At 34.9% G+C, this 23,242-nt stretch overlaps 4 protein-coding genes across 5 annotated transcripts; 1 reads left to right on the top strand and 3 right to left on the bottom strand.

The window, feature by feature from the left end:
- The first annotated feature begins 2,300 nt into the window (after positions 1-2,300).
- LOC114406865 lies at positions 2,301-5,288 on the top strand. The gene is made up of 2 exons (XM_028369700.1): positions 2,301-3,584; positions 4,934-5,288. The coding sequence occupies exons 1-2, from the start codon at positions 2,714-2,716 to the stop codon at positions 5,002-5,004; spliced, it is 942 nt and encodes a 313-aa protein (XP_028225501.1). The 5' UTR covers positions 2,301-2,713; the 3' UTR covers positions 5,005-5,288.
- LOC114406866 lies at positions 5,149-7,412 on the bottom strand. The gene is made up of 3 exons (XM_028369701.1): positions 7,047-7,412; positions 6,708-6,849; positions 5,149-5,421 (listed from the first exon to the last, which is right to left on the bottom strand). The coding sequence occupies exons 1-3, from the start codon at positions 7,319-7,321 to the stop codon at positions 5,338-5,340; spliced, it is 501 nt and encodes a 166-aa protein (XP_028225502.1). The 5' UTR covers positions 7,322-7,412; the 3' UTR covers positions 5,149-5,337.
- Positions 7,413-9,195: 1,783 nt separating this feature from the next.
- LOC114406864 (F-box protein At4g02760-like) lies at positions 9,196-16,897 on the bottom strand. 2 transcript variants are annotated; one of them, XM_028369698.1, is made up of 13 exons: positions 16,405-16,897; positions 15,583-15,758; positions 15,033-15,230; positions 14,842-14,952; positions 12,342-12,427; positions 12,146-12,267; positions 11,445-11,509; positions 11,281-11,353; positions 11,128-11,190; positions 10,965-11,029; positions 10,790-10,867; positions 10,399-10,659; positions 9,196-9,773 (listed from the first exon to the last, which is right to left on the bottom strand). In XM_028369698.1, the coding sequence occupies exons 1-12, from the start codon at positions 16,741-16,743 to the stop codon at positions 10,452-10,454; spliced, it is 1,584 nt and encodes a 527-aa protein (XP_028225499.1). In that variant the 5' UTR covers positions 16,744-16,897; the 3' UTR covers positions 9,196-9,773; positions 10,399-10,451. The 2 variants fall into 2 exon arrangements, with proteins under 2 accessions (XP_028225499.1, XP_028225500.1); XM_028369699.1 differs by lacking the exon at positions 9,196-9,773 and adding an exon at positions 9,792-10,081.
- A 1,286-nt stretch (positions 16,898-18,183) lies between these two features.
- LOC114406863 (pre-mRNA-splicing factor 18-like) lies at positions 18,184-22,905 on the bottom strand. Its single transcript, XM_028369697.1, has 2 exons — positions 21,910-22,905; positions 18,184-18,995 (listed from the first exon to the last, which is right to left on the bottom strand). Exons 1-2 carry the CDS (start codon positions 22,732-22,734, stop codon positions 18,579-18,581), a joined length of 1,242 nt encoding a protein of 413 aa, XP_028225498.1. The 5' UTR covers positions 22,735-22,905; the 3' UTR covers positions 18,184-18,578.
- Between the last annotated feature and the right edge of the window lie 337 nt (positions 22,906-23,242).

Raw genomic sequence — 23,242 nt, 5'->3', positions numbered from 1 at the left:
TGGGTTGATCATATCATTCTATCAGTTGATGTGAATATGGTCTATTTCGGACTTATCAGCTTGTTGTGAGCAAAAAGTCCGTAATGACTGCTCTCATACTCTGTCAAATATGACATATTAACGTGTGTTTCTCATTACTCATAAGGTATGGGGGTGCAAATTAATATTGCCCGTGGGACACTCTTTTGGCTCATTAGACTTTTGTACATGCAATGCAGCTTGACCAACTTGAAAATCCTCTATAGTTATTTTTATTAACTATATTGACTGACTCCAATTCCAATTCTGTGGTTATCCTATCCATTTATGAACGGACAAAATAAAGGGGGCAAAATGGAGGGGAACACACATGCCATGCACAACATCTACCATCCAAGAGTTTTTGGTAGTACACAATTTGCCAGATGATGAGATCATGTACAGAACTTATCATATAAATTTAATTCTATTATATTCCCAGCTGTTCAACAAAATTTCGAATCAACAATTAATAAATAGACGACAAATTCAACAATAATAATATGGGCTATATTTGATATTCATAAAATTAATGAAAACAAAAATCTATATTAAATACAAGAAAGCACTTGCAACATTATTGAGACAGCTAAGTAACCTGATTTCCTCCACCTTGTCAAAGGAGAGATAAATGACCGAAACCATTTAATAGTCGGGAAGCATCATGTTCATAATTAATTTTCACGTAATATAAGTATTATTAATTATTTTCATAAATTAAAAATTTGAATATTCACTCCCTTTCAGTCTTAAATATAATTTTTTTAGTCTCAAATATAATAAAAAAAATAACTAATTTTATCTTATTTAATATTATTATTTTTAAAATATCTTTTATTTAATTGAGGTGTACTAGTTTTAATGATTTTTTTTATTCTTGATATCACGAAGGGTATTTGAAAAATGTTTTTAATTAAAATTTATATAATTAAATATAATTAATTAATTTTGTTAGTAATATATATATATATATATATATATATATATATAATACTAAAGGAAGTATATGGCACTGAACTATTTAATACAAATTTCTAAAAAATCAATGCCTAAAGTTTCAAGCAGTTGGCCGGTCCATATATCTGTCCCATGGAGGGGTACCTAATCCCTGGTTTTGATTAAGACTAGATGATCCACATTGTGTCATGAATTAATTGTTGAAGATGATGGTCAAACAGCCTGCAATTGCCATTGGAACACTTCGAGAAATAGTCTCTGGCTATGTCCCCCCAACTTTATTAGACCACAATTGGCACTAAGAGCCAGTGGCAATCAAGATATCATAGTTCCTTGATGAAACAACCACGGTTTATTTAATTTAACCATGCAATAAATTTTAGGAGGGAAAGCTTATTATAATTTAACCTTGTAGCCCTGAATTGATTCAGTAGTCAGTTATAAGTTATATAATTGTTGCCAAGATCAACTTTGGTTGCCTAAACCCAATTGTTCCCACTAATTGTGGAAAAAAGCCACGCTTTAGGGGGGTGGATAGTCATAGAGATGCATACTTAGTTCTCAATTAATGGTTCAACTGAGAAGGAGCCCACTTAATTAATACCTTCCACTTCTCGGATCTTGATCCCAAAATACACTGTATTTGACTCATCCTCTCCTCTTTTCTAGAGAATACCAAAAATATCTACTAATATTTTATCCTCGTGTATGATTATGGTATTCCCCCTAACAAAAAATCCTTGATCAATATAATTGTTGATGACTAAAACGATCGTTGATATATTTTTTTCTTGCAACTTTAATAGAAAAAATATGATGATTATCCTTGGTATGTCTCATCTGTTATTTTTAATAAACTTATTCTAAATATATTTTAAAACCCAATTGTTCACATAACAAAAATTTGCCAACATATTTTGCCAAATAGTTAGATGTTCAGAATTTTTTAAAATTAGAATATAAAAATGTTTAAGCATTAAATAATGTTATTCTCTTGCATATACATATCATTTTAGATTTATATTTTTTTTATCATTTAATTATAATTAATCTCATCCTTTTTCATACTCACACTCTAATTACACCAGCTCATAGACACTGTACAGTGATGCATCCCATGTCATTCTTAAATATTACGTTTATTTCTAATGATTTCAATCATTTTATTTTATGTCAATTATTTTGAACAGTTTTAATATTGTCTCTGCTACTCAGCAGGGACATAATTATAATTTTGAAAACTTGACCTGGCACCATTTTTTTTATTTAAAAAGAAAATGAGAGACAGCAAGATGAGAGCATGTATAAAACAAATACCACTCTCTGCAGCACATACATATCCAGTTGCCACGGTTCATGCTTTGACCAACTCTCTCTCTCTCTATTTTATTGCAGGCTTTATCCATTCCTTCACTTTCTTTGCTACCCCATGTGCTAAAAAGCAAATTCTCTTTTACTTACCCTTCCTTTCTGTTCCTTGCACTTCTCAAATCATACATTTTGGCTTTTACTTTAGTTGTATTGTATCAGCATTGAATTAACAAGTAAAGCAAATCTCACTTTTTCTCTCTATCTTTCCTCTTCTGGTGTTCATTCTAAAGAAATATATAGACTCGAATGGAAAATGAAGAGTTTTGGAGCTGATTTTGAAGAATTTTGGCTATGATCTTTTCAAGCACATGAATTTATAAAAGATCAGATTTCAGGAAACAAGCTCAGATAATTTGCTGCTGCTGCCATGAAGGAGTTTCCTTCTTGTTTTGGAGAAAATGGTGTTCGGGTTGTAGATTCCTCCTATTCAAGCACCACAAGGGGAGCACAAAATGCTGTTACTTGTGTCTATCAGTGCAAGTTAGGAGGTCGTTCATGCTTGATCACTGTCTCTTGGACCAAAAATTTGATGGGACAAGGCTTGAGTGTGGGAATAGATGAATTAGGCAATCATTGCCTCTGCAAAGTTGACATAAAGCCATGGTTGTTCTCAAAAAGGAAAGGGTCAAAGAATTTGGAGGTTGAGTCTAATAAAATTGATATACTTTGGGACTTGAGCTGTGCTAAATTTGGTTCTGGGCCAGAACCATTGGAGGGTTTTTACTTAGTTGTTGTGTTCAATCAAGAGATGGTGTTACTCCTAGGGGATCTGAAAAAGGAGGCATGCAAGAAGATTGATAGTGACTATGCTTGTGCTGATCACTCTGAAGCCGTTTTTATTGCAAAGAGAGAGCACATTTTTGGCAAGAAGTTTTATGGTGCAAAGGCTCAGTTTTGTGACAAGGGTCAGGTGCATGATGTGAGGATTGAGTGTGACACACTAGGGCTTAATGATCCATGTCTTGTGATTAGAATTGATAGCAAGACAGTGATGCAGGTGAAGCAACTCAAGTGGAAGTTTAGGGGAAATCACACCATTTTGGTGGATGGAATACCCGTGGAAGTGTTTTGGGATGTACATAATTGGCTATTTGGAAATGCTATGGGAGATGCAGTTTTTATGTTCCAAACTTGCATTTCAACTGAGAAGCTGTGGTCAAGTAGCCAATCATCTGTTTCTGATCCTTCTGTTCTCACATGGGCTTATTCTCAGCAGTTCAGGGATTCACAGTTGCAAGGTCTTGGATTCTCTCTCATTTTGTATGCTTGGAAAAATGAGTAGTCGATATACGACTTAATTAAATTATATCTTATTCTTGAGTGCTAAACTGGTATTGCCAGCAACACAGTTTTCTACAACCATGTTATCAGATTACATGAAACTCATAAACTCACCTCTTTCTTTGTCCTATTATTTTCTGCTTAGTTTAATTACTTATTTTATCTTTATACCTTATAAATTTTCAATCTTTACACTTTAATCCCTATACGTATATTCTTTAATCTGATTAAGTCCATGTACACTTTTTAATACATATTGGTCCCTAGATAAAAGCATATTAAAAAGTGTTATGTATAGGGACTAAAATGAGTAATTTCTATGTATAGAGACTAAAGCCTAAAGATTATGTAAACATAGGAATCAAATGAGTAAATTAAGTTTTTTTTCTCCTTTTTTCATCTCTTCAATTCAGTTACATATATTTACCATCAGCCTTCCATATAATTCCTTCCATTAGAACTTCGGGAATATCTCTTGCGGTTTCTAAATTTCAGAATCTGCTTCTTGCAGAAATTAGTTATTAGATATATGGTTTACTTAATTAGAGCTGAAAGGTGTGTTGAATAAAAACTTGAGAGTGGTATCACTGTCGAGGAGTCTCTGTTTATAAAGGAAAAAAACAAACACGGCGCGGCAGTTTGTTTGGACTTTTAATTTTGACGTTTAACTTTAAGCACTAACATCAAAATAATGTTTGACTTATATTTTCCATTTTCAACAATCACCCAAAAATAATAGCACGAGGTTTGACCTCTTGAACAAGACTTGATGATTCTTGCTGATAGTTTCAATTTCACAACTTGAAAGAAATTCGTTCAGTTTCCATCAACCTTAGGAGAATCTTTTCCAACTCATACATGGGGAATAGACCCTCTCCAAATTCTGATGCTTAAATACTTTAGGGTAAATGTCTTCAAGAAGTTGTTTGCATTATTCTAATCTCGTGAGGTAAATGTCCAAGCTATGAGCCTTTGAGAAGCAATGCCAAATTGACAAGTTCATTTATTTTGCTTTAAAAGTCTCCAATTGATTTACAAAGGGATAACATTAATCTCATGATGTTTTTCCCTACGTTTTCATCTTTGGATGAAAAGTAATTTTCAATTATTTTCCCCTAGTACTGCGGTACAGGGAAGAAAGTAAGTGCTTCGAAATTATTTTGCCTTCCACTCTATCGATGACATATTGGCATGATACAGAACGGTCATGATGGTGGACTCTGCAATAAATTGTTTGACTATTTTTACCTTTGAATGATAACTATAAAAAGTTCTTCTCACTTCTTTTGCTTTTAACTATTATTAGGTAAAGAACATCTCCAAAGAAGGAAACTTAAATTTGGTGGATATCCCCCTTCTTTCGTGTACAAATTGTGAATAAGCTATAGACCGAAGCTTATGTAAAGAAAACTGCTGCTGAATTCTGACAGAACAATATTTTCACAGATTCAAGGAACAATTTTCAAAGTCAATTCAACCAAACCAAAGCATAAGTTAATACACATGCGACCACAACCAGGGTGTGAAGAAAAGGTCAAATATTTATTATACAGCGTTATTTGTCAAGACTTGTACATCACCCTATGATCTCCAGGCCAATTGGCAGTAACATAACATGAATGAAGCCTCAAGGAGTACTATTCAGTAATTGAATATGAAAATACAAGCAAAGGTACAGAGCAAGGAAAGAAGGGGCAAGAATAATACGAATTACTGATTCTTCTTTTGACCAAATGTGTCTTCAACACCATTTGTAACTCTTTCTCTGCGTTCAGCAATCATATCTGAATATGCCTGACAACAAACAAGAAATATCATACGGATCTTGCTGACAAGTACTTTAAAAGCATGTGAAGATTACACAAGGGAGGTCGATCAAAGCAATTTCAGTTACCTTCCTTGAAGCAGAGCTAAAAGTATTTTCAATACAAGAACTCGATTTAAATTCTTAATTCTATTTTAAAATATCTCTTGTTATCAGATAGAATATAAAACAATTACTAATTTTCACTCCAATGTTAGAACTGAACTTGAATTCTTAACTTATTTTTATTGAGTTCTATTTCATTTCTTGACTCACACAAGAACCCTCATTTTGACTTCAAATTTTGAAGTTTTTTAATGCTTAAGCAACCTTAGCTATAGTTGTTTATGTAAGCAACTTCTATAAGAACTCCTTTGCTTCAATGGTATTATCAGGTTGCTTAAATTTAAGAACCAATATAAACAAATGCATTGGAGTTGCTCGAACTACAATGATAATTAAATCTCAAAAGAGATGAAAACTTTTGGAAAAAAGGGGCTACCGAATTTCAAGTGTAATTTATCCTAAAAAGATTGGTTAAGGTATAGTAAATATATTTAATTATTTAAAAAATAAATATTGAATAATTTATATTTTTTTAATATAATAAATTTTTTTTTTCTAATTTACACTTTCTACTCTCTTTTTTTGCCGTTCTAGTAAGCATTTGTCTGTCTTGAGTCTAATTATTAATTACCTTAAAGATCAATTATTTTCCTATTTTTTGCTGTGTTTTAACAGAATGTAAGCACAGCAGAACCTACTCCTAGACTCCACAGTCCACATAACTTTCTCAAATGCAAACGCTAATACCATGTATAAGTAGAACATGGGCGAATTGTCGGTAATATCTCTGATATCGTTCTCCCTAATTTCGATAAACACAGGAATGACATCAACATAATTTTCTTTCAAGAAAGGCAAGACCTGAACAAATCACTATATAGAGTATAAACCAAAACTGATGCTTCATTTTCTAAGCTCACTGAACACCCGGGACTAAAAATATGGCAGGTATCTTTAAGGGGGGGGGGGGGGGGGGACAAAAGACATGAAATTTTGATCACTACACATGTTCCATCACCAAAAGAAAAATGTCAGGGTAATCCCAAAAACCCATTGAATAGAATGTTAATAAGCTCAAAGACTCAAACAATAACCGGCAGTCCCTCCACTAACATGTATAGTGCTGTTTTATGATAATGCGTTATTAATAGACTCTAAAGCAGAATAAGCAAATTAAGTAACACAGATAAGATAATAGATGTTGGCGAACCTTGGGATAAGAATAGAGGAAGATGTACCACCATGCACATATTAGTGATGATATAAGTGAAGTGATTATCACCGAATGCAAAATCAACCAGCTAATGGCAATAATTGATACCCCCGTCAGAGCTATTGTCCAGGGTTGACACCTAAACAAAATACGAGAGCAAGCAAGTTTACTAAATAGTAAATATCATAAATAAATAAAAAATGTTAAATTATGTTATCAAATGTCCTTTATTAATGTACAATTCCAATAACTCAGGAGTCAAACAATGCATTTTATTTTGAATTTTAGGGATTAAAAAAAATGAATGGGGAAGAGAAGGGAAAAGGGGAAGCTGACCAAGAGGGTTTAGTGTCCCAGACAGAGTCGTATTCGAGGGAGAGGTGGTTGAGGTAACCTTCCATGTCGTTGACGGCGCCATTTTCGTCGAAGAAGGAAGGGTCTTTTTTGGAGTCGCTGGGATTGACGCCAAACACTATGGTTCTGTTGGAGGATGTGGAGGAAGTGACAGAAGAAGAAGAAGGAAAACGGAGGTGCGAATTGGGATTGTGGTTTTGAGTGGAAAGTCGATGGGAAGGTGGAAGCGGCAACACCGACACCAGTACTGCCCTCATTTTAAGCGCGGCTTAGAATCTACAGTTACTATCTGCAACTGCAACACCCTCTAAAAGGACATTGAATTTTTCTGACTTTACTCCCTTAGTTCCTTCCTTATTTTCTCAACAAACAAATACTATTCTCTAGAAATATTACCAACATATCTTATTTTTTATTTAATAAGTTTAACTCATTATTTGTGTTTTTACAAATTTTAACTAATAATGAAGCATGTCAGAAAACATAAATAATGAGTTAAATTTGTTAAATAAAAAATAAATAATGAATAATGACATAGGTAAAATTGTTTTAAAAATTACCTACATCACTTAACGGTGTCTATATGGATGGAAATGAATTGGGCTGTTTGTCAAGGGTTCATGACTCGATCTATTTAAGGTTCGGCTCGGCTTAACTTATTTATTATAAATGTCACTTTTTAAAAAGTTTTTTTAGATATAAAGGCCAAAGCTAAACCATAAAAAAAAACTTGTTAAGTTTGACAAGCTGGCTTGTTTAAGTAATAATAATAATAATCATAATAATAATAATAATTATTATTATTATTATAATTATTATTATTATTATTATTATTATTATTATTATTATTATTATTATTATCTATATCATTTTTATGGCATTATGAATAATAGGATCAAGTGGCATAAAATGCTTAGAGATTTTACTTGTATGTGCTTATTATTATTATTATTATTATTATTATTATTATTATTATTATTATCTATACCAAATTAAGCTTTTATATACATCGAGTCGAGCCTGTAAAAAAAGCCTATGACAGGTAATGAGTCAAACTTAAACCTTAAATATTCAACTCAAACCGAGTTCAAGCCAATAAAACTTGACTTAGCTCATTTTCACTCCTAATCGTCTCACTCATGAGCTAAGGCAAAAAACAAATGTAAAACAGGGGCATATAATCTTGAAAGAACGAAAATTTTCATTTAGTCTGTAAAAATTACAAGAATATAATATGTTATAATTTAATATCAAATTAGTTCTTAATTTTATAATTTAATGTCAATTTATTAATATGAAACTGATTATTAAACATTACAATTTAATAATAAAATCATCTCACAAAACTCAATAACAGATTGTAATTATCTCACGTTTTACACTAATAAATTTTCAAAAAATAATCAAAATTTACAACTTAAATGACTTTGAAAACAAGTATTTTCCTAAAAATAAATCAAAACAAACATTCATAAGATATTCAATAACATTTTACAATATATATTTTAAGAATTTAACGACTATGTACAATGTAAAATTATATTGTTAACAAATCATAAACCAATATCAATATAATATTTAAAATAATTATTATAAAAATTAACAAATTTATCATACATAATAATTTAGAATTAGATGTCAAAAAAAAAATTAGGATTAGATGCGAAAATTTTGAATATATAGATTACTTACACATTTTAAAGCGAAATCCATCATTATTAGAAAAAAAAAAAAATTAGTGTGTGCTCGTGTACAAAAATTGCACTAGCATTCAATTATAAACAGACATATGATAATTTAAGTTTTATCATTAAAATCTTAAATATCATAACTACCGCACTTTTTAATTAATTAATATGTAAATAAGTTGAAACTTTTTAATTAATTAATACTAGTATAAAACTTTTATACTGACTGCGTATAGAAATTAATATGTAAATAAGTTGGAAAAAAAACATCTGACATTGAAACAATGAGATTTAAAATATCCAGACATGGGAATTAAGTAATTAAGTCTAATAAAAAAATCCACCTAGTTTTATTAAAACCTGAAACTGTTCCAATTATCTCCTGCCAACCTAAAATATTGGAACCGTCCGATTTTGCAATGCGAAGGATTGGAAGGTCATCAGATCATAGAACAGTTTCATATGTAATTTTGTTTAATTTAGGAGCGAGTAGGAAGAATATTACATCAATTCCATAATCTGTGTAGTATACCTACACGAAATGATAATAAGTGCGAGTTACATTTTTTCAAGGATGTCACCTCTCACGAACAGGAATGTGTTTGATCAACGGGGTATGTTCATTCATCCTGAAATGATCCATGACCTGGCCATCTCCTATTATTACTAATAAAAAGTAAACAAAGAATGTTTACTTAATTTTATTTGCGAATTAGCTAAAAGGGGTACAAAATACATAATTGAAGACCTCTTCTACATTAGAACCAAAAACAAATCCCAGCACTGCATAGATTAATGCCGAGGAAAAATAAAGTGGGATGGAGCAGCAATATATTTACGTTTCTGTAAATATGGAAACAGAGGGCAACTTTAAAATTGCACCTGATCTCCAATTGTCCTCCCAGATTGAAAATTCCACAATGAAGAACTTCAATTAGAGAGAAGGACAAAATGAAAGTTGAAAAATCCAGGATCCATATTGACATCCATCCTGTGGCATCGCTCTTCCCCTACCGCTCCCCTAGTCCATAAAGTCAAAACGCAATATTAGGAAATGCCAAGAGGCTAACAAAGCTAATGAAATGGGTCCAACAAACATTGAATTTAGAAGGAAAACAGACAGTAGGCACTAGGCACTAATTTCGAAGCATCAAATTGTACTGTAACATCCCTTTTTGTGGACACAAAAGTATTGGGTATCTCTAATTTCCAATATGGGATACTAGACAACAAAATTTGTCACGCGCCAACCATGACAATCTCCAAAACATCATATTCTACGTAAGCTTTCAAACTTGTTCATAGTGCATGGTTGTCCAAAGTCAAAACCTAAAAGCAAAGCTAATCTATCTTAGTAAATGCTTTTATTGAAGGGTCAAGCAAGTATCTTGAGGACACTGGTGAAGGAGGCATTTATTACACCCTATTAAATATTTCCAATACCTTTAAAAAAAACAAGTATCAAATGATTTTTGTATTTATCATACAATAAATTCTTTATTTTTCAATATATACTTTCTAGTTTTGTTTTCTTCACCAATTTATGACCTCAAGACACCTGTTAGCATTTTCCTAGAAATCAGCGTGTAACCCCCCTCCCACAACACACATAAGTGCATGCATGTCCACAGAGAGAAAGAGAGTACCAAGTTCACTAGATTGTTGTCCTTTTCGATTGATGCCTTACAACGAGGATTCCCTAGAGGGACAAAAAGTCAATCTCATCTGAGCTTTCCTCATATATCACATAGTTGGCATCTTGACCATCCTCATTGCCACTTCCCTGATCACTATTGTAGCTGCTTTCAGATGTACTCATAAAAATTGATCCATCTGACGTGTGGCTGCTCAATTGTGATGGAAGACTTATCTCACTATTCATATCAGCATCAAATGTCTCAATGTAACTGCAAGACAATCCAGAAACCCAAAAAATTGGTGACCTTTAGAATGAAAGAAAAAAAAAAAAAAACCCTTCACCTGTAAGAAATTCAGTGCACCAAAATCCAAAAGTACTCTAACTGAAGACTATCTAACCTTCCTTCGGCTGACGGATATTCAGCCACCAGACACATATCAGGCCTTGCTTCCAAAACCTGTTTCGTAGGCATAATACTGGAACACAGCCTCAAATTTGTAAATATATAAAGAATAAAAAAAAATAAGTCATTTAGAAAGTCGAAGTAACATATCTATATACAATAATCATTACCTAGAGTTATAGCACCTGTGATACCAGTCAGCCTCAGATGCTAAGCCTTCCCTATTGGATATGTCCTGTTTAAAGGTAAAAGTGACAACAAGAATCAAAATTGAGAGTCTAGCACATACTTCACTCTTATTTTAGCAAGGTAAATAAATTTCTATATACCCACAAGATGTACAAGCAATTTGAAATCTCCTGCAAGAATTGCAGTCAACAGCCTAGCAACTTCCATCTGCACATTAAGTATTACATTTCAGTTCGGAGGCAATTGGGTGGAAAGAAGAAGAAAAGTAGAAAAGTAGAAATGCATTACAGATATTACCTCTTTGAGATGCATGCAATCCCTTAAAATTAAGACCTCAAGTAAATTCCCACCATTGCAGCTTCCAAGGTTTCTGGAAAATAAAGGTTTTAGTTTTTTAATAAATCTCAACTGACCGACAGAATCAGACAGGCTCTTGCAAAGCCTTGTTAGAAACAACTGACCTTAAGAAGTTACCAGTGATTGAATAGGATGTTGAAAAGTCAACATATTTCAGTTTCCTAAATCCCTGCACATGAAGTTTGGAATTAATAACTCTGAGAACATGGGGCTTTTCTTTTACTTCAATAATAAAAAGGAAAATTAGGAGAATGCCATCTAATTTAAAATTAATCAACTGAACTTCAAAAACAAAATGGTCACCAATATGTATTATATAGCATGTAATATTGCAAAATTATTATTCAAAAATTAAATTTTCCCACCAGTTTTTGATAATCGAAAAGAAATAGATATATTTAAGCTCATACTCATACATAATTTATTATAAAACATTCACACAGACTCAACACTCCATGATAACAGGTAAGTTACAAGCTGCAAAAGTTCACCAAAACGCCTCTAACTTGAGCTCAAGATAGTCTTTGGGTGTAAAAAGTGCAAAGACAACAAAAATAAATAAATAAATAAATAAAAACTAAAGTTGAGTAGAACTAAAGTAAAATGTAGAAATTGAACACTACATATTGAGCAAAACATGTATCTTGTAATGAATAAAATTAATAAAAGGAAATTCTCTCTATTAACAAGAGATTGTCATAGTTAATCAAAAGCTCCAATGGATGGACACTGCACAATGCAAAATATGTTGGAAATAAGAACTTGAAACAGTACATTGAAAATTGATACTTTCATGAAAACATACCTTAACCAGTACACGAACTTTGCAATCGTGTAGCTTAAACCCTCTAAGGGATAAAGAAGTTAGATGAGGACAATTGTTTACTAGCTCAAAACAGGTTTGCGCTTTCAAGCTGTCATCTCTACCTGATAATCAAAAATAGATAAGTAGAGATACCAAAAACCCTAAAAAGTAAAATATAGCTGAGAAAGTGAGTTACCTGTTTTAGAAGACTCAAAAAACAAACGCTCTATCAAGTGGCAGTTTGCACTTACTGACATTAATGTTTGCCTCAGCTCAACATGGCTAGCAAAAAAAAACAAAAAAGGACTATCAACAAAATACAATTTAGAAAAAACACTCTCTCTCAAAAGAAATGAATTAGTGGAAAATATGTGAAGACATAGATACAGATACACATTAAATGATATTCACTTGTTCACATCTGAGTTTAAAAGAAGAACGAGATATTGCAATAAAACCAACCAAGTTCATAGTCACAACTCACAACTTACAGCAGAAAGAATTCCCAGCCTAAATACAGCAGATGGAATTTAAAATAATTCATATTCCAGATCATAATAAGTTAAACTGATCTGAGTTCCATTTTCTTCATGTTTAAGGACTTTCAAAAGGCTCAGGGGATTTTTCGATTCGTGGAGTACTGCAGAAAATTAGCGTGGAACTATGGGAAAATAGTAAATCCCTTTACAGAATTATTGAAAAAAAAAGGCAAGTTTCATTGATCTCAAGCATCAAGAGACACAACAGGCCTTTGAAACTCTACGATCAGCCAAGACTTCCCTGTCAATACTTGCCATGCCAAATTTCTCAAAAGACTTAATTGAGGAATAGGATGCAACCAGAAAAGGGATAAGAGAAGTACTATAGCATGAAAGCTCACAGAAGTCAGTTCATGAAAAATTGATGGCTAAAGTGATTACAGTCCAAAAGTGACAACATATTATACCCATTGAAGGAGTTCAAAATTCCAAACTGACTGAACAGAGATTAATGGGTGAAGACCAACACAAATGGACCTCTAAATTACTAGGCTATGACTTTAGAAATCCACTATTATCCTGAAAATGACAACCAGGTAGCAGCTTCACTATTATGGAAGATGAATTACACTACCATCTCAAGAGTCCATTTCATTTAACGGGAACAAGTGGAGGAAGTTCAGACTAATCTCAAAATACATCAGTTCATAAAAGATCTGATTGCACAACCCCAAGTTCATCCAGGTTATGCTTTGAAGATGGCAGGTTATTTTACAAGGACAGGTTAGTTATTCCAAGGACTTCTGCTAGAATTCTTTTGCTGCTATCAGAATTCACAAATCAGCCATAGGACACTTAGGTTTGTTCAGAAATCATAACATGCAAGAGAATATCTGGGGTGGTTTATCGGAAAGGAACAAAGAAGGATATCCAGCAGTTTATAGCCAAATGTGAAGTACACAAGAAATAAGCATCAAACCCGGTACCTCACCAGTCTCCTGCAGCCATTGCCTATTCTGATCCAAAGTTGGAGTGACATCTCCATGGATTTCATCAATGGTCTATCCACAGCCAAGAGGAAGGATAACACCTCGGCATGGAGCATAGACTGCCCAAATATGCCCATTTTTTGGCTATAGTTCATCCTTTCACAGCCAAGGAGATAGCCCATATTTTTATATCTGAAAATGTAAAGCATCATGTGTCCCCTACTTCCATTAGGGACCAAATCTTGCTCATGCATTTCTAGTCAAAATTATTCAAGCGAGTGGTAACTAAAATCAAGAAGTACAGCCATGCTTAGCATCCACAAATGGATGGGAATCCTAAGGTGGTAAATAAATGTTTGGATATTTAAGATGTTTCATAAGGTATAAGCAGTGGCCACAATCATTGAGTTGGGCTGAATGTTGGTTCAACACAAATGATGCCCTTTAGAGCCTTGTATGGAAGGGATCCTACCTTACTTTTTAGAGGGAATACATTTCCCTCAATCATGAACGTTTGAAGTATGAAGCATAATTAACACCATGCTCTGCACAGCATAATGCAGCAAGATGATGAGAAGAAAAGATTTGCAGGTAGGAGATCAGATGTATCAGAAATCCTGGTCCTAAAGGTTCTGATTCTTGGCCCAGTAAAGCAATGAGAAACTCAGTCCAAGATCAATGGGCCCATTGAGCAATCCAAGGGAATGGGAAGATTGCTTACATGCTGCAATTACCTGCCACAAGCAGAGTTCATCCTGTATTCCATGTCATTTGGTTGAAGAAAGCTGTATTAGGCTCTTGCAGTCCTCAAAACTTACCCAAAGTATTGACAGACAATTGGTTATTGCAGACACCGTCTAAGGAGTTTTTGGATTTTTGACACACTGCTCATGTGGAAGATGAGTTATCAATACGACATGAGTTGCATGTGAGAATTCTTCATAGTGTATATCTGGACCACTTTAGAGGTCTACTGAAAATATGTCACACTGTCTTTATATCATTTTTTGTTCTATTCCTAGTCAAATTCAACCAGAACTCCCCTAAATGTGGCAGATGGAATTTAAAATAGTACATACTACAGATCATAAGAAAGTGCACTGATAATAGAAAGAGTTCCATTTTCTTCATGTTTTCACACATTTTAACCAATGTCATTCTCATATCCATAATCCACTAGCAGTCCGAAAATTCTTATAATGAAAAGAGTTGAAGGAAATAAACTTACAGCCCAACAATTTCCAAATCAAGGAGAGAAGGGCATGCTGACAATGCTGCACCAAGGGATGCATTATCCATTCTCTCGATATTGTACAAGTGCAACTTTCTCAAAAGAGCCCTACAAAAACAAAATGTAAGAGCGCATTTAAAACAGGTCACCCAAACATACTGAATACTGAAGCCCATGAAAAAACATACCCTGGGGCACCGCCATCCCCACTTAAAGGGCTTAAACAGCATCTTGTGAGAATGGATGACTCTCTCCCTTGTCGAGATCTCTTGTCATTCCATGAAAAATTAGGTACTTCTACAATAGCATTTCTGATGGTACAAACGAATGGTGGACAAGATCCAAGTGAAGTAGCAGCGCTAGGGACAACACCAAGCTTAAGAGACCTTATTAAAAGAATTAAAATAGATTTATGTGAGAAAATAATTACGCATGAACAAAAAAAAAAGACAGGTCACATTGTAATGCAGGCCCAAGAAGTTAACACAAGCTAAAATGAAGACAGATCTCTTATATGGTAGAAAGACAAGACAATAAGTGATGAAATCTAAGCACCAAAGCAGACAATCCAAAAATCCCCCCCCCCCCCCCCCACACACACACGTTGGCATCTCAAGTACAATAGGTGATTCATTTTGTACTGTCACAAATTATACATCAAAACCACCAGGTGTGCAGTTGATTAAAGTTTGCTCAGGAACAAGAAAACCATAGCACGGAAAGGACATTATTTCATACCTTAGTCCCTTTCCAGCTCGCTGAATCATCGTGGCAACTACTGCATTGTTAACCTTCGGAACCAGTGTCGTCAAATCAAGATTTGCATAGCACATAGGATCCTTAGCACATTTGCTAAACAGTAAACAAGTAGCCGAAGCATAGCACAGGCTCTGGGTATCAAGCATCGAGAACACCTGTACAACGAGACTCAGAATCAGTACCCAGAGAGAGCTTACTAATCACTTCCATGCAGAAGCACGTTTAAAACCTACGGTAGACTAGTTTCCCATAATAAGCAATAGAAATTTCAATTTTTTCGTGTAAAATGCAACTTGTGGTTTTAAATTGCGGTCGCGTTGCAGTGAGTCAGAATACCTTGACATTGCGTGAGTAAAAAACCTTTCATATAACCAGAAAATGCAACTGATGCAGCCGTAACTGGTTGCAGGGAGTCAAAATACCTTGACATCGCATTTGCGGAACGCTATTTAAAACCATATATGCAACCATAGACTCGTGCTCTGCATGTTCCACCACAAGCACTTCATCTATGCAGCATCTTTGTATTCAGACACTCAGAAAAATCGAATCCAATTATATTCAATAAAAACCATTTCCATAATAATAAAAGGCTTCCCTAAGAAAAAGGGGAAAAATTAACAAAAAAATCAACAAATCCACCGACTTAATTAATTAGCTCACCGACACGAAACGCAAAAACACGAATCTACAGCAAGCAAAACAGAGGGGGGGAAATCAAATTAATAATTAAAAAAAAAAAAAAAAAAAAAAACAGGTATAGTGAGGTGGCATTAGAAAATAAAGGTGAGGGAAAGTGACCTTGATGGTGAGGTCGGGGGGGAGGGGCCAGGAGAGGGAATTGTGGTTGGAAGCGCGTTTGCGGGATGAGTGTTTGGCGGCGTCTAGGAGGAGAGAGGCCATTTTGAGGGCGCGATCGATGAGATCGGAGTCGGAGTCGGAGGGGAGCGATTGGAGGAGCCTCTCGAAGGAGAGATCGAGGGAGAGAGAAGCCACGTGGGAGAGTGAGAGGAACGCCTCAAGTCGGCGCTCCACCTCGCCCAGGTTGTTCTCCGCTCTAGGGTTTTGCGACGGACACGGACGCTTCGCCGCCATTGACAAGGACGTCGTTGAGGGGATGACAGGGGAATGGGAATCCATAGTGATAGTAGCGAGCACACTTCACAGTCTCTACCTATGGCTATGTACCGCAGATAGATCCTATGCGTTTCAGTGCCGGTGCTTGTCGCCTTAGCGCCACGTGGATCATCACATGGCTCACCTCACTCACTCCATCTATACACCCCCCTTAAAAAAACTTTTTTTTTTAAACTCATTTTTTTAGCACTATGTCCTTCTTAAGTAGAACTGAATTCAAATCTATTAAATAATAATCTGTTCATTCCATGGAATCTCATGAATAAAACATGTATTGTATGGGACTACATCACATACATCCATAATGGACAACAGTATTTTACTCTTATCGTCGTTGTCATTATAAGACAAACCAAAATAGAAGAAAATATAAATTACATTCATCTCATTATAATCACCTCAAAAATTCACTTTATCGTTAAAGTCTTTTTTTAGGTATCATATTTTTCTTTAGAGGTAAAACTCAAAATTTGAATAAGATAATCTTTATTGGAATGAGTGAAAAATTTGATAACAATAAAATATAATTAAGAGATGAGATTTTATTAAAGATAACTAATCAAATTTTTTTAGAGTGGAAAGTGATATTTTACATTAATCAACAAAGTACATAATTTTAAAAATTAATTTTCTTTTCAGTGGCTTTTTCCTGTCCTTTGTTAGTTGCTTCTCGGACAAGGCTTTTTGTTATTTTAGCCCTCTGCTTCAGCATGACATGATCCATCAGTTGAGTCCCATTTGTTTAGTCATGCCCAACCAAGATAAATTTCTTGTTTACGCAGCTCCTTATCAAACTTTGACAGGTGGAGATCATATAAATTAAATGTAGTTTTTTATTTTGATTTTGATTACGTCTACAATCTTCGGTGCTTCCTGACAGCTGTTTAAATAAAGACACTCATTAAAATAAAATAAAAAAGTATTGATACGCCAAATTTCTCCGTTTTTCTTATGTTTACTAAGCTACCAATTGGACGCACGAAAAGTAATCATCAAATGCATTTTTAATTCTTATATGTAAGATTTATTTATAAGAGTTTAATTGTTATATACTATGAGTTAAAGTTTTTTAAATCAATAATCATTCATAAATCATAATATATGTGACTTTTATGATAGTTATGTTTAGTTTTAAATTTTTTTAAGCACCACTTTATTTCAATATAGGCACATCCAATAGGAAGAAAATTAATTGGAAACCCAATAAAACCCCCCAATGCCTCTTGGTTACAAAACAAAAAATTACAAAAAAATAACTATCCATACAAACAAATTAATCTTTCTAAGAGAGCAAAAATCTTGACGGTTGCTATGCGCATCTAGCCCAGTAAAATCTCAAAATTTTATTTTTGTCCTTCCATAAAACTGAAACGGACTGGTGAATCCTTAAACAATCCGTATTACACTTACATATTTGTCAATCCATATCAACTTTACATAAGGAAAAAAATGAAATTTTATTAATTTACTGGGTGTACTAGCAATTGTACCAGGTGCGCCTAGCAACAGCCAAAAAATTTTGCTAACTTGATCCAGACTGCAAAGCCCGAAAACGCTACTAAGAGGAAGAAGCCCAACCACCGACTGAAACAGCATAGATATGAAGGGCATAAAAAACTAACAACGAATAACTTGGAACAAAAACAAGGGGCAAGCTGCTGGCTGGAACAAAAATATTGGCGACGTACACAACATCAGAATTTTTCATGTTTTGCCATTTTAAAAGATGCATTTTCTTTTATACAATCAGTAAGAAACACAAACAGATTGTATCTAGCAATTAAACATATATATAGTATGCATCATACGATGATGTCATTCCAGCAAAACATAAATGACTAGCTGTCTCTTGGAGCAGGCATTATCCTAAGCCTCTCTTCAGATGCCGCCTGATTGCCCCCACTAAATCTCTCTTCTGCTAGAAGTGAATGCAAATCACTGCCATTTGCCAAACTATTGAACTCAACGGCTTTAGAAGGCAATGTCGGATAACGGCGTTGGCAAAATGTCATTAATCTCTTCACAGATTGCAAGTATTTGCGAGTGGTCTCATCATTCATGATGTGAGCAACACTGTTGGTGTAGATCTTTTCACGGGCAGATCTTTCGTGAATACCAACCATAGTGACACCAATAGGCCAGGGTGCATTCCCGATAGCCAGCTTGATATAATGGTCCATTGCAGCCAGATAATCTCGCCTCATACAGCATTCAACCATCAACAATAACGCCTGTCGAATGTCATCCGGAAGAACCTGAAAATCATACCGCATACATTCCAGTAGTTAAATGCTTCAGAAAACATGCAACACTGATACATTCCTTATCAACAATAAAATTTTAAGCTTGTATCAATTTTAAAAGCCTACTCGGGTATTGAGCGTTTATCAAAGTTTACTTAATATGAACTTAATTTATTTTTTTTTCAATAAAGAATTGTTTGTAACTTCGAAAAAAGAGAATCTAGTTTATTTTCTTACATAGAATCCTCATATATGTGTGAATAACACATACATTTTTTCTATAGATACATTCGAAATCTTTGATTAGTGCTCGAGCCGGATGATGAAAAATTATCATATCCGGTTCTTTCGGAGGATGGATCTATAAGAATTCACCTATCCCAATAACAAAAAAACCTGACTTGAATGATCCTGTATTAAGAGCTAAATTGGCTAAGGGAATGGGTCATAATTATTATGGAGAACCTGCATGGCCCAACGATCTTTTATATATTTTTCCAGTAGTAATTCTAGGTACCATTGCCTGTAACGTAGGCTTAGCGGTTCTAGAACCACCCATATTTGGGGAACCCATGGATCCTACTCAAACAAAATCCATTACTTGAAACAGTAGCATGCACTAAAACAAGGAATATAGCCTTCAAAAGATATGCTAAATACTCAATGGTTTCTTTCTTTACTTGTATATTAAGGGATTTACTATACTATTACTTCCCCGACTACATATCATTCTTAGACTCTGGTTGCACATCATCCTACAGAATGACTAAGACTAAGCATAATATCATTTTTTTTAAGTAGAAACTAACCATAATACGATCAAGCTAAAAGGTTCGGCTATCCTATGACCATTGAAGTTTCTCAACACAATTGCTGAGAGAAAGAGGGAGGTGTGGGATACTCAACCAGTAATGCAGTTTCATTATCATTTCTGGTCATCAAATTTTGTGCATCAACATCGAGAACTACACCTACACAACAATTTTTATACCGCCAAAAATATGCATACCTTACCTGTCCCAGTTTCAAGTTTTCAACAATAACAAAAAACCTTATCCCACTAGAAAAGTTGGCTATATCAATAATCAAGCCACTTAGGCTCCATTTTGGGGCGTGTTTGGATCAGCTTATTTTGTGGTCAAATCTGCTTTTTCTTTGGAGCTTCTTGAAAAACATTTTTGGGAGGAAAATAACGATTATTTCCCCTAAAAGACTTGTTTCCAAAGATGCACCGAAACTAGAAAACAAAGCTGTAGACAGGAACAGTAATTCCATAACCATGCTCATTGTTGGTATATTATAAAGGGTTTATCAACCCTAAGAAGTAATGAACTATATGTATAGGCAGTACTCAGCACCACAAGCAGTCATATTCAATAGGAAATCTCCTAAATTATTTTGCTGAACACTGTTATTGACTACTGAAGTTCAGAGACTTGTGATCAAAATTGTTTTCCTAGAATGCAAATCCCCAACCCCCAACTAACTAAATACAAGTTTAGCTCAGCAAAATTTCCCTTGATAAAGGATTTTGGTTGATGTCTAGGTAATACAAAAAAATGATGATTTTAGAGAAGTAAACTCTGTCCTTTTTAATTAAAAAATCTCCTTAAAAGAGAGGATGAAAGAATAACTACTAACAAGAGTCAATTCTTTCCCCCACTAGAAAGAGACTAACATGAACGTTGGGAGAACCACACCACAAAATCTTGCCATTGCAGAAGGAGATCCCATGGCCATATCAAACCCCACTATATCTTGAAGTTAGCCTAACAGAAATAAAACAATTTTAATCCTGCTATTCTGCAATTCCCTCCCTTTCTGAAACAAATTCTAACCATTCATTAAAAAATAATTACCTCATATTTCCAACCCAAAAACAAAATAGCTGGATGTACGCAAATGCTATCAAGATTAAAGATTGAAAATACAAACACCTTCAACAAACTTAAGATGGTGCAGAGCATAGTTATCAAATCATGTAGCAACCAGCTCTGAAAACACTACAGAAGGAAGCAGAATAACGACTATTTTAAATTGCAATATTAAATATTAAATACAAATTAAATCATTTATCCTGCACATATAAATACTCAAAAACAAAAATTAAAGAAATTCATGATAAATGGTAAGTATCAGATTACACACACAATCACGATCAATCTAGGAGCAATAAGAACATAGTAATGAAGTAAAAAAATGAAAGATGACAGTGATATTAATAGAAAAAGAGCATATGTTTCTGAAGCAAAAATGTGTTTGAAAATGGGGGAAAATTCACAATTTTATCACTAAACCTTCTTTCAACATTTAAGGAGTAAAAATGGGTTTTTGAAGCCCATAACATGATAGCACTGCTATAGCGGACGAAAAGCGACTATTTTGGCCACTGTTGAAAACCGCTCCACTATTTGAATCCCATAAGTACTTAAGTAGTCTAGGGATTCTCCACTCTGCTACTCCACTATAGCACACAATTGACCACTATGGTGCATAGTCATACATATGCCCTCAGAATGGTCTTACTTAAAACTCTTACCATTCCAAAAATCATAACAGAATACTAGATAACACCACAACACACTATTGCCAACTCCTAGGTGCCATGCATATAGTTCTCCAAAGGGCGAAGACACAACAACAACAGCTTACTTCTCCATCTTTCTTGATTCAAAATTGCTTTACACTTCAGAATATTTTATTAAACTAAGACAAATTACTAACACTCTCCAAGATAAACTCTAATACCATCTTAACATTTGGGTTTGAGTCTACCTCAATCCTACATTGCCCCCCACTTATATAATTTAATTTGGTCATATCACGTGGGATCTCCAACACAACTAATCAACAATGCCAAACAAAATCCAAAGAAAACTAAATAACATGAACCAAGAGGTAAAAAAAATCTAAAAAGAGAAAATACCTTCTTCCTGCAAAACTTAAACAGCGGGTTCAAGTAACGCGCACACTGCTTGAAAGTGGCAACCATGGACTTCCCCTTGGCCGTGCGCTTCTCCGCCTCAGGCATCTCGCGCAACTCCTGCTTCCACTCATTCAACAGCTTCTTAAAGAACACCAGAATCTTATCCTCATCGCAAAGCTCCTCGAAATTCGCCTTCATCCGCTTCAAGTCCTTGTCCGCATCGGCACCATCGGAGCCGCCGCAGTCACTCAAGTCATCATCTCCGGCGCCGCCCTCGCGGTCCTCAGCGGCGCCGTCGTCGGCCTTCTGGCGCTTCCTCTCGCCGAGAATCCCGGTCTTCTGGCGCTTCCTGAGCTCCGCGATGTCGCGCAGGAAATCGTTGGTCTGCCCCTCCGTCATGTCGCTGTCAACCTCGAAGACGCCGGCCTTGAGGACATACTTCAGGCGGTCCAGCCTGGCGTCGTCGTCTTCGCCGAAGAGCGTGACCGGCTGCTTGAGGAAGCGGAGGCGGCGGATGACTTCGGGCTTTGGGAGGACGAGGTTGTCGATGTTTTGCTCGTTGGTGAGGGAGGCGGCGGAGGAGGATGCGATTGTGGAAGAGGCCGAGGCGGAGGCGGTGGATGAGGAGGACGGAGCGGTGGCAGCGTTGTCGGAGGACGTTGCGAGGCGCTTCTGTGACTTGGCTTCCAATTCGCGCTTCTCTTGCTCCCGGAGTTTCTGGATTTCCTTCTGCTGGATCTCGGAGCGCTTGAAGAATTTCTTGCCGCCGGTGTCTTGCGCCAGGGATTGGCGCTTCTTGAGAAGCTCTTGCTTCAGTAGGTCCATCTAGGGTTTGCGATGGCGCGGTGGTGGAGAGTGGGGCACTGCGGTGATCCGATCAGAATTCGGTGATTTTTTGGGTTAAACTATAAACACCGCTGAAGGAGATTAGGGATTTAGGGTGTAAGGAAGAACAAAATTCAATAGAACGACCCCGTTTTTGGAGATAAAAAATTTAAAAATGAAATCGCCATCATTGTGTAAATAAAGTAAAATTTATGTTCTATTATTAATTTTGTTTTGGCTTGCAAACGTGTAAAATTTTGTATTTATACATTGACCCAAATCGTGTATGATCGGGGTCATTGTGTAAATAATGTAAAATTTATATTTTATTATTAATTTTATTTTGGCTTGATACATGTCAATATCTCATAAACTTTTCTTTTTTTTTAGGTTAAAATATATAAATGATTTCTTAATTTATTTTTTAATTTTAAATTGATTTCTTAACTTTTAAAAGTTGTAAACCAAGGTACATGAATTAATTTTACAAAACTTATATACAAGATGA

The sequence above is a fragment of the Glycine soja genome, chromosome 3, assembly GCF_004193775.1.
Source record: "Glycine soja cultivar W05 chromosome 3, ASM419377v2, whole genome shotgun sequence".
NCBI classification, from domain to species: domain Eukaryota; kingdom Viridiplantae; phylum Streptophyta; class Magnoliopsida; order Fabales; family Fabaceae; genus Glycine; species Glycine soja.
The sequence above is the reverse complement of the archived record's forward strand: the minus strand, read 5'-3'. Positions and strand labels throughout refer to the sequence as shown.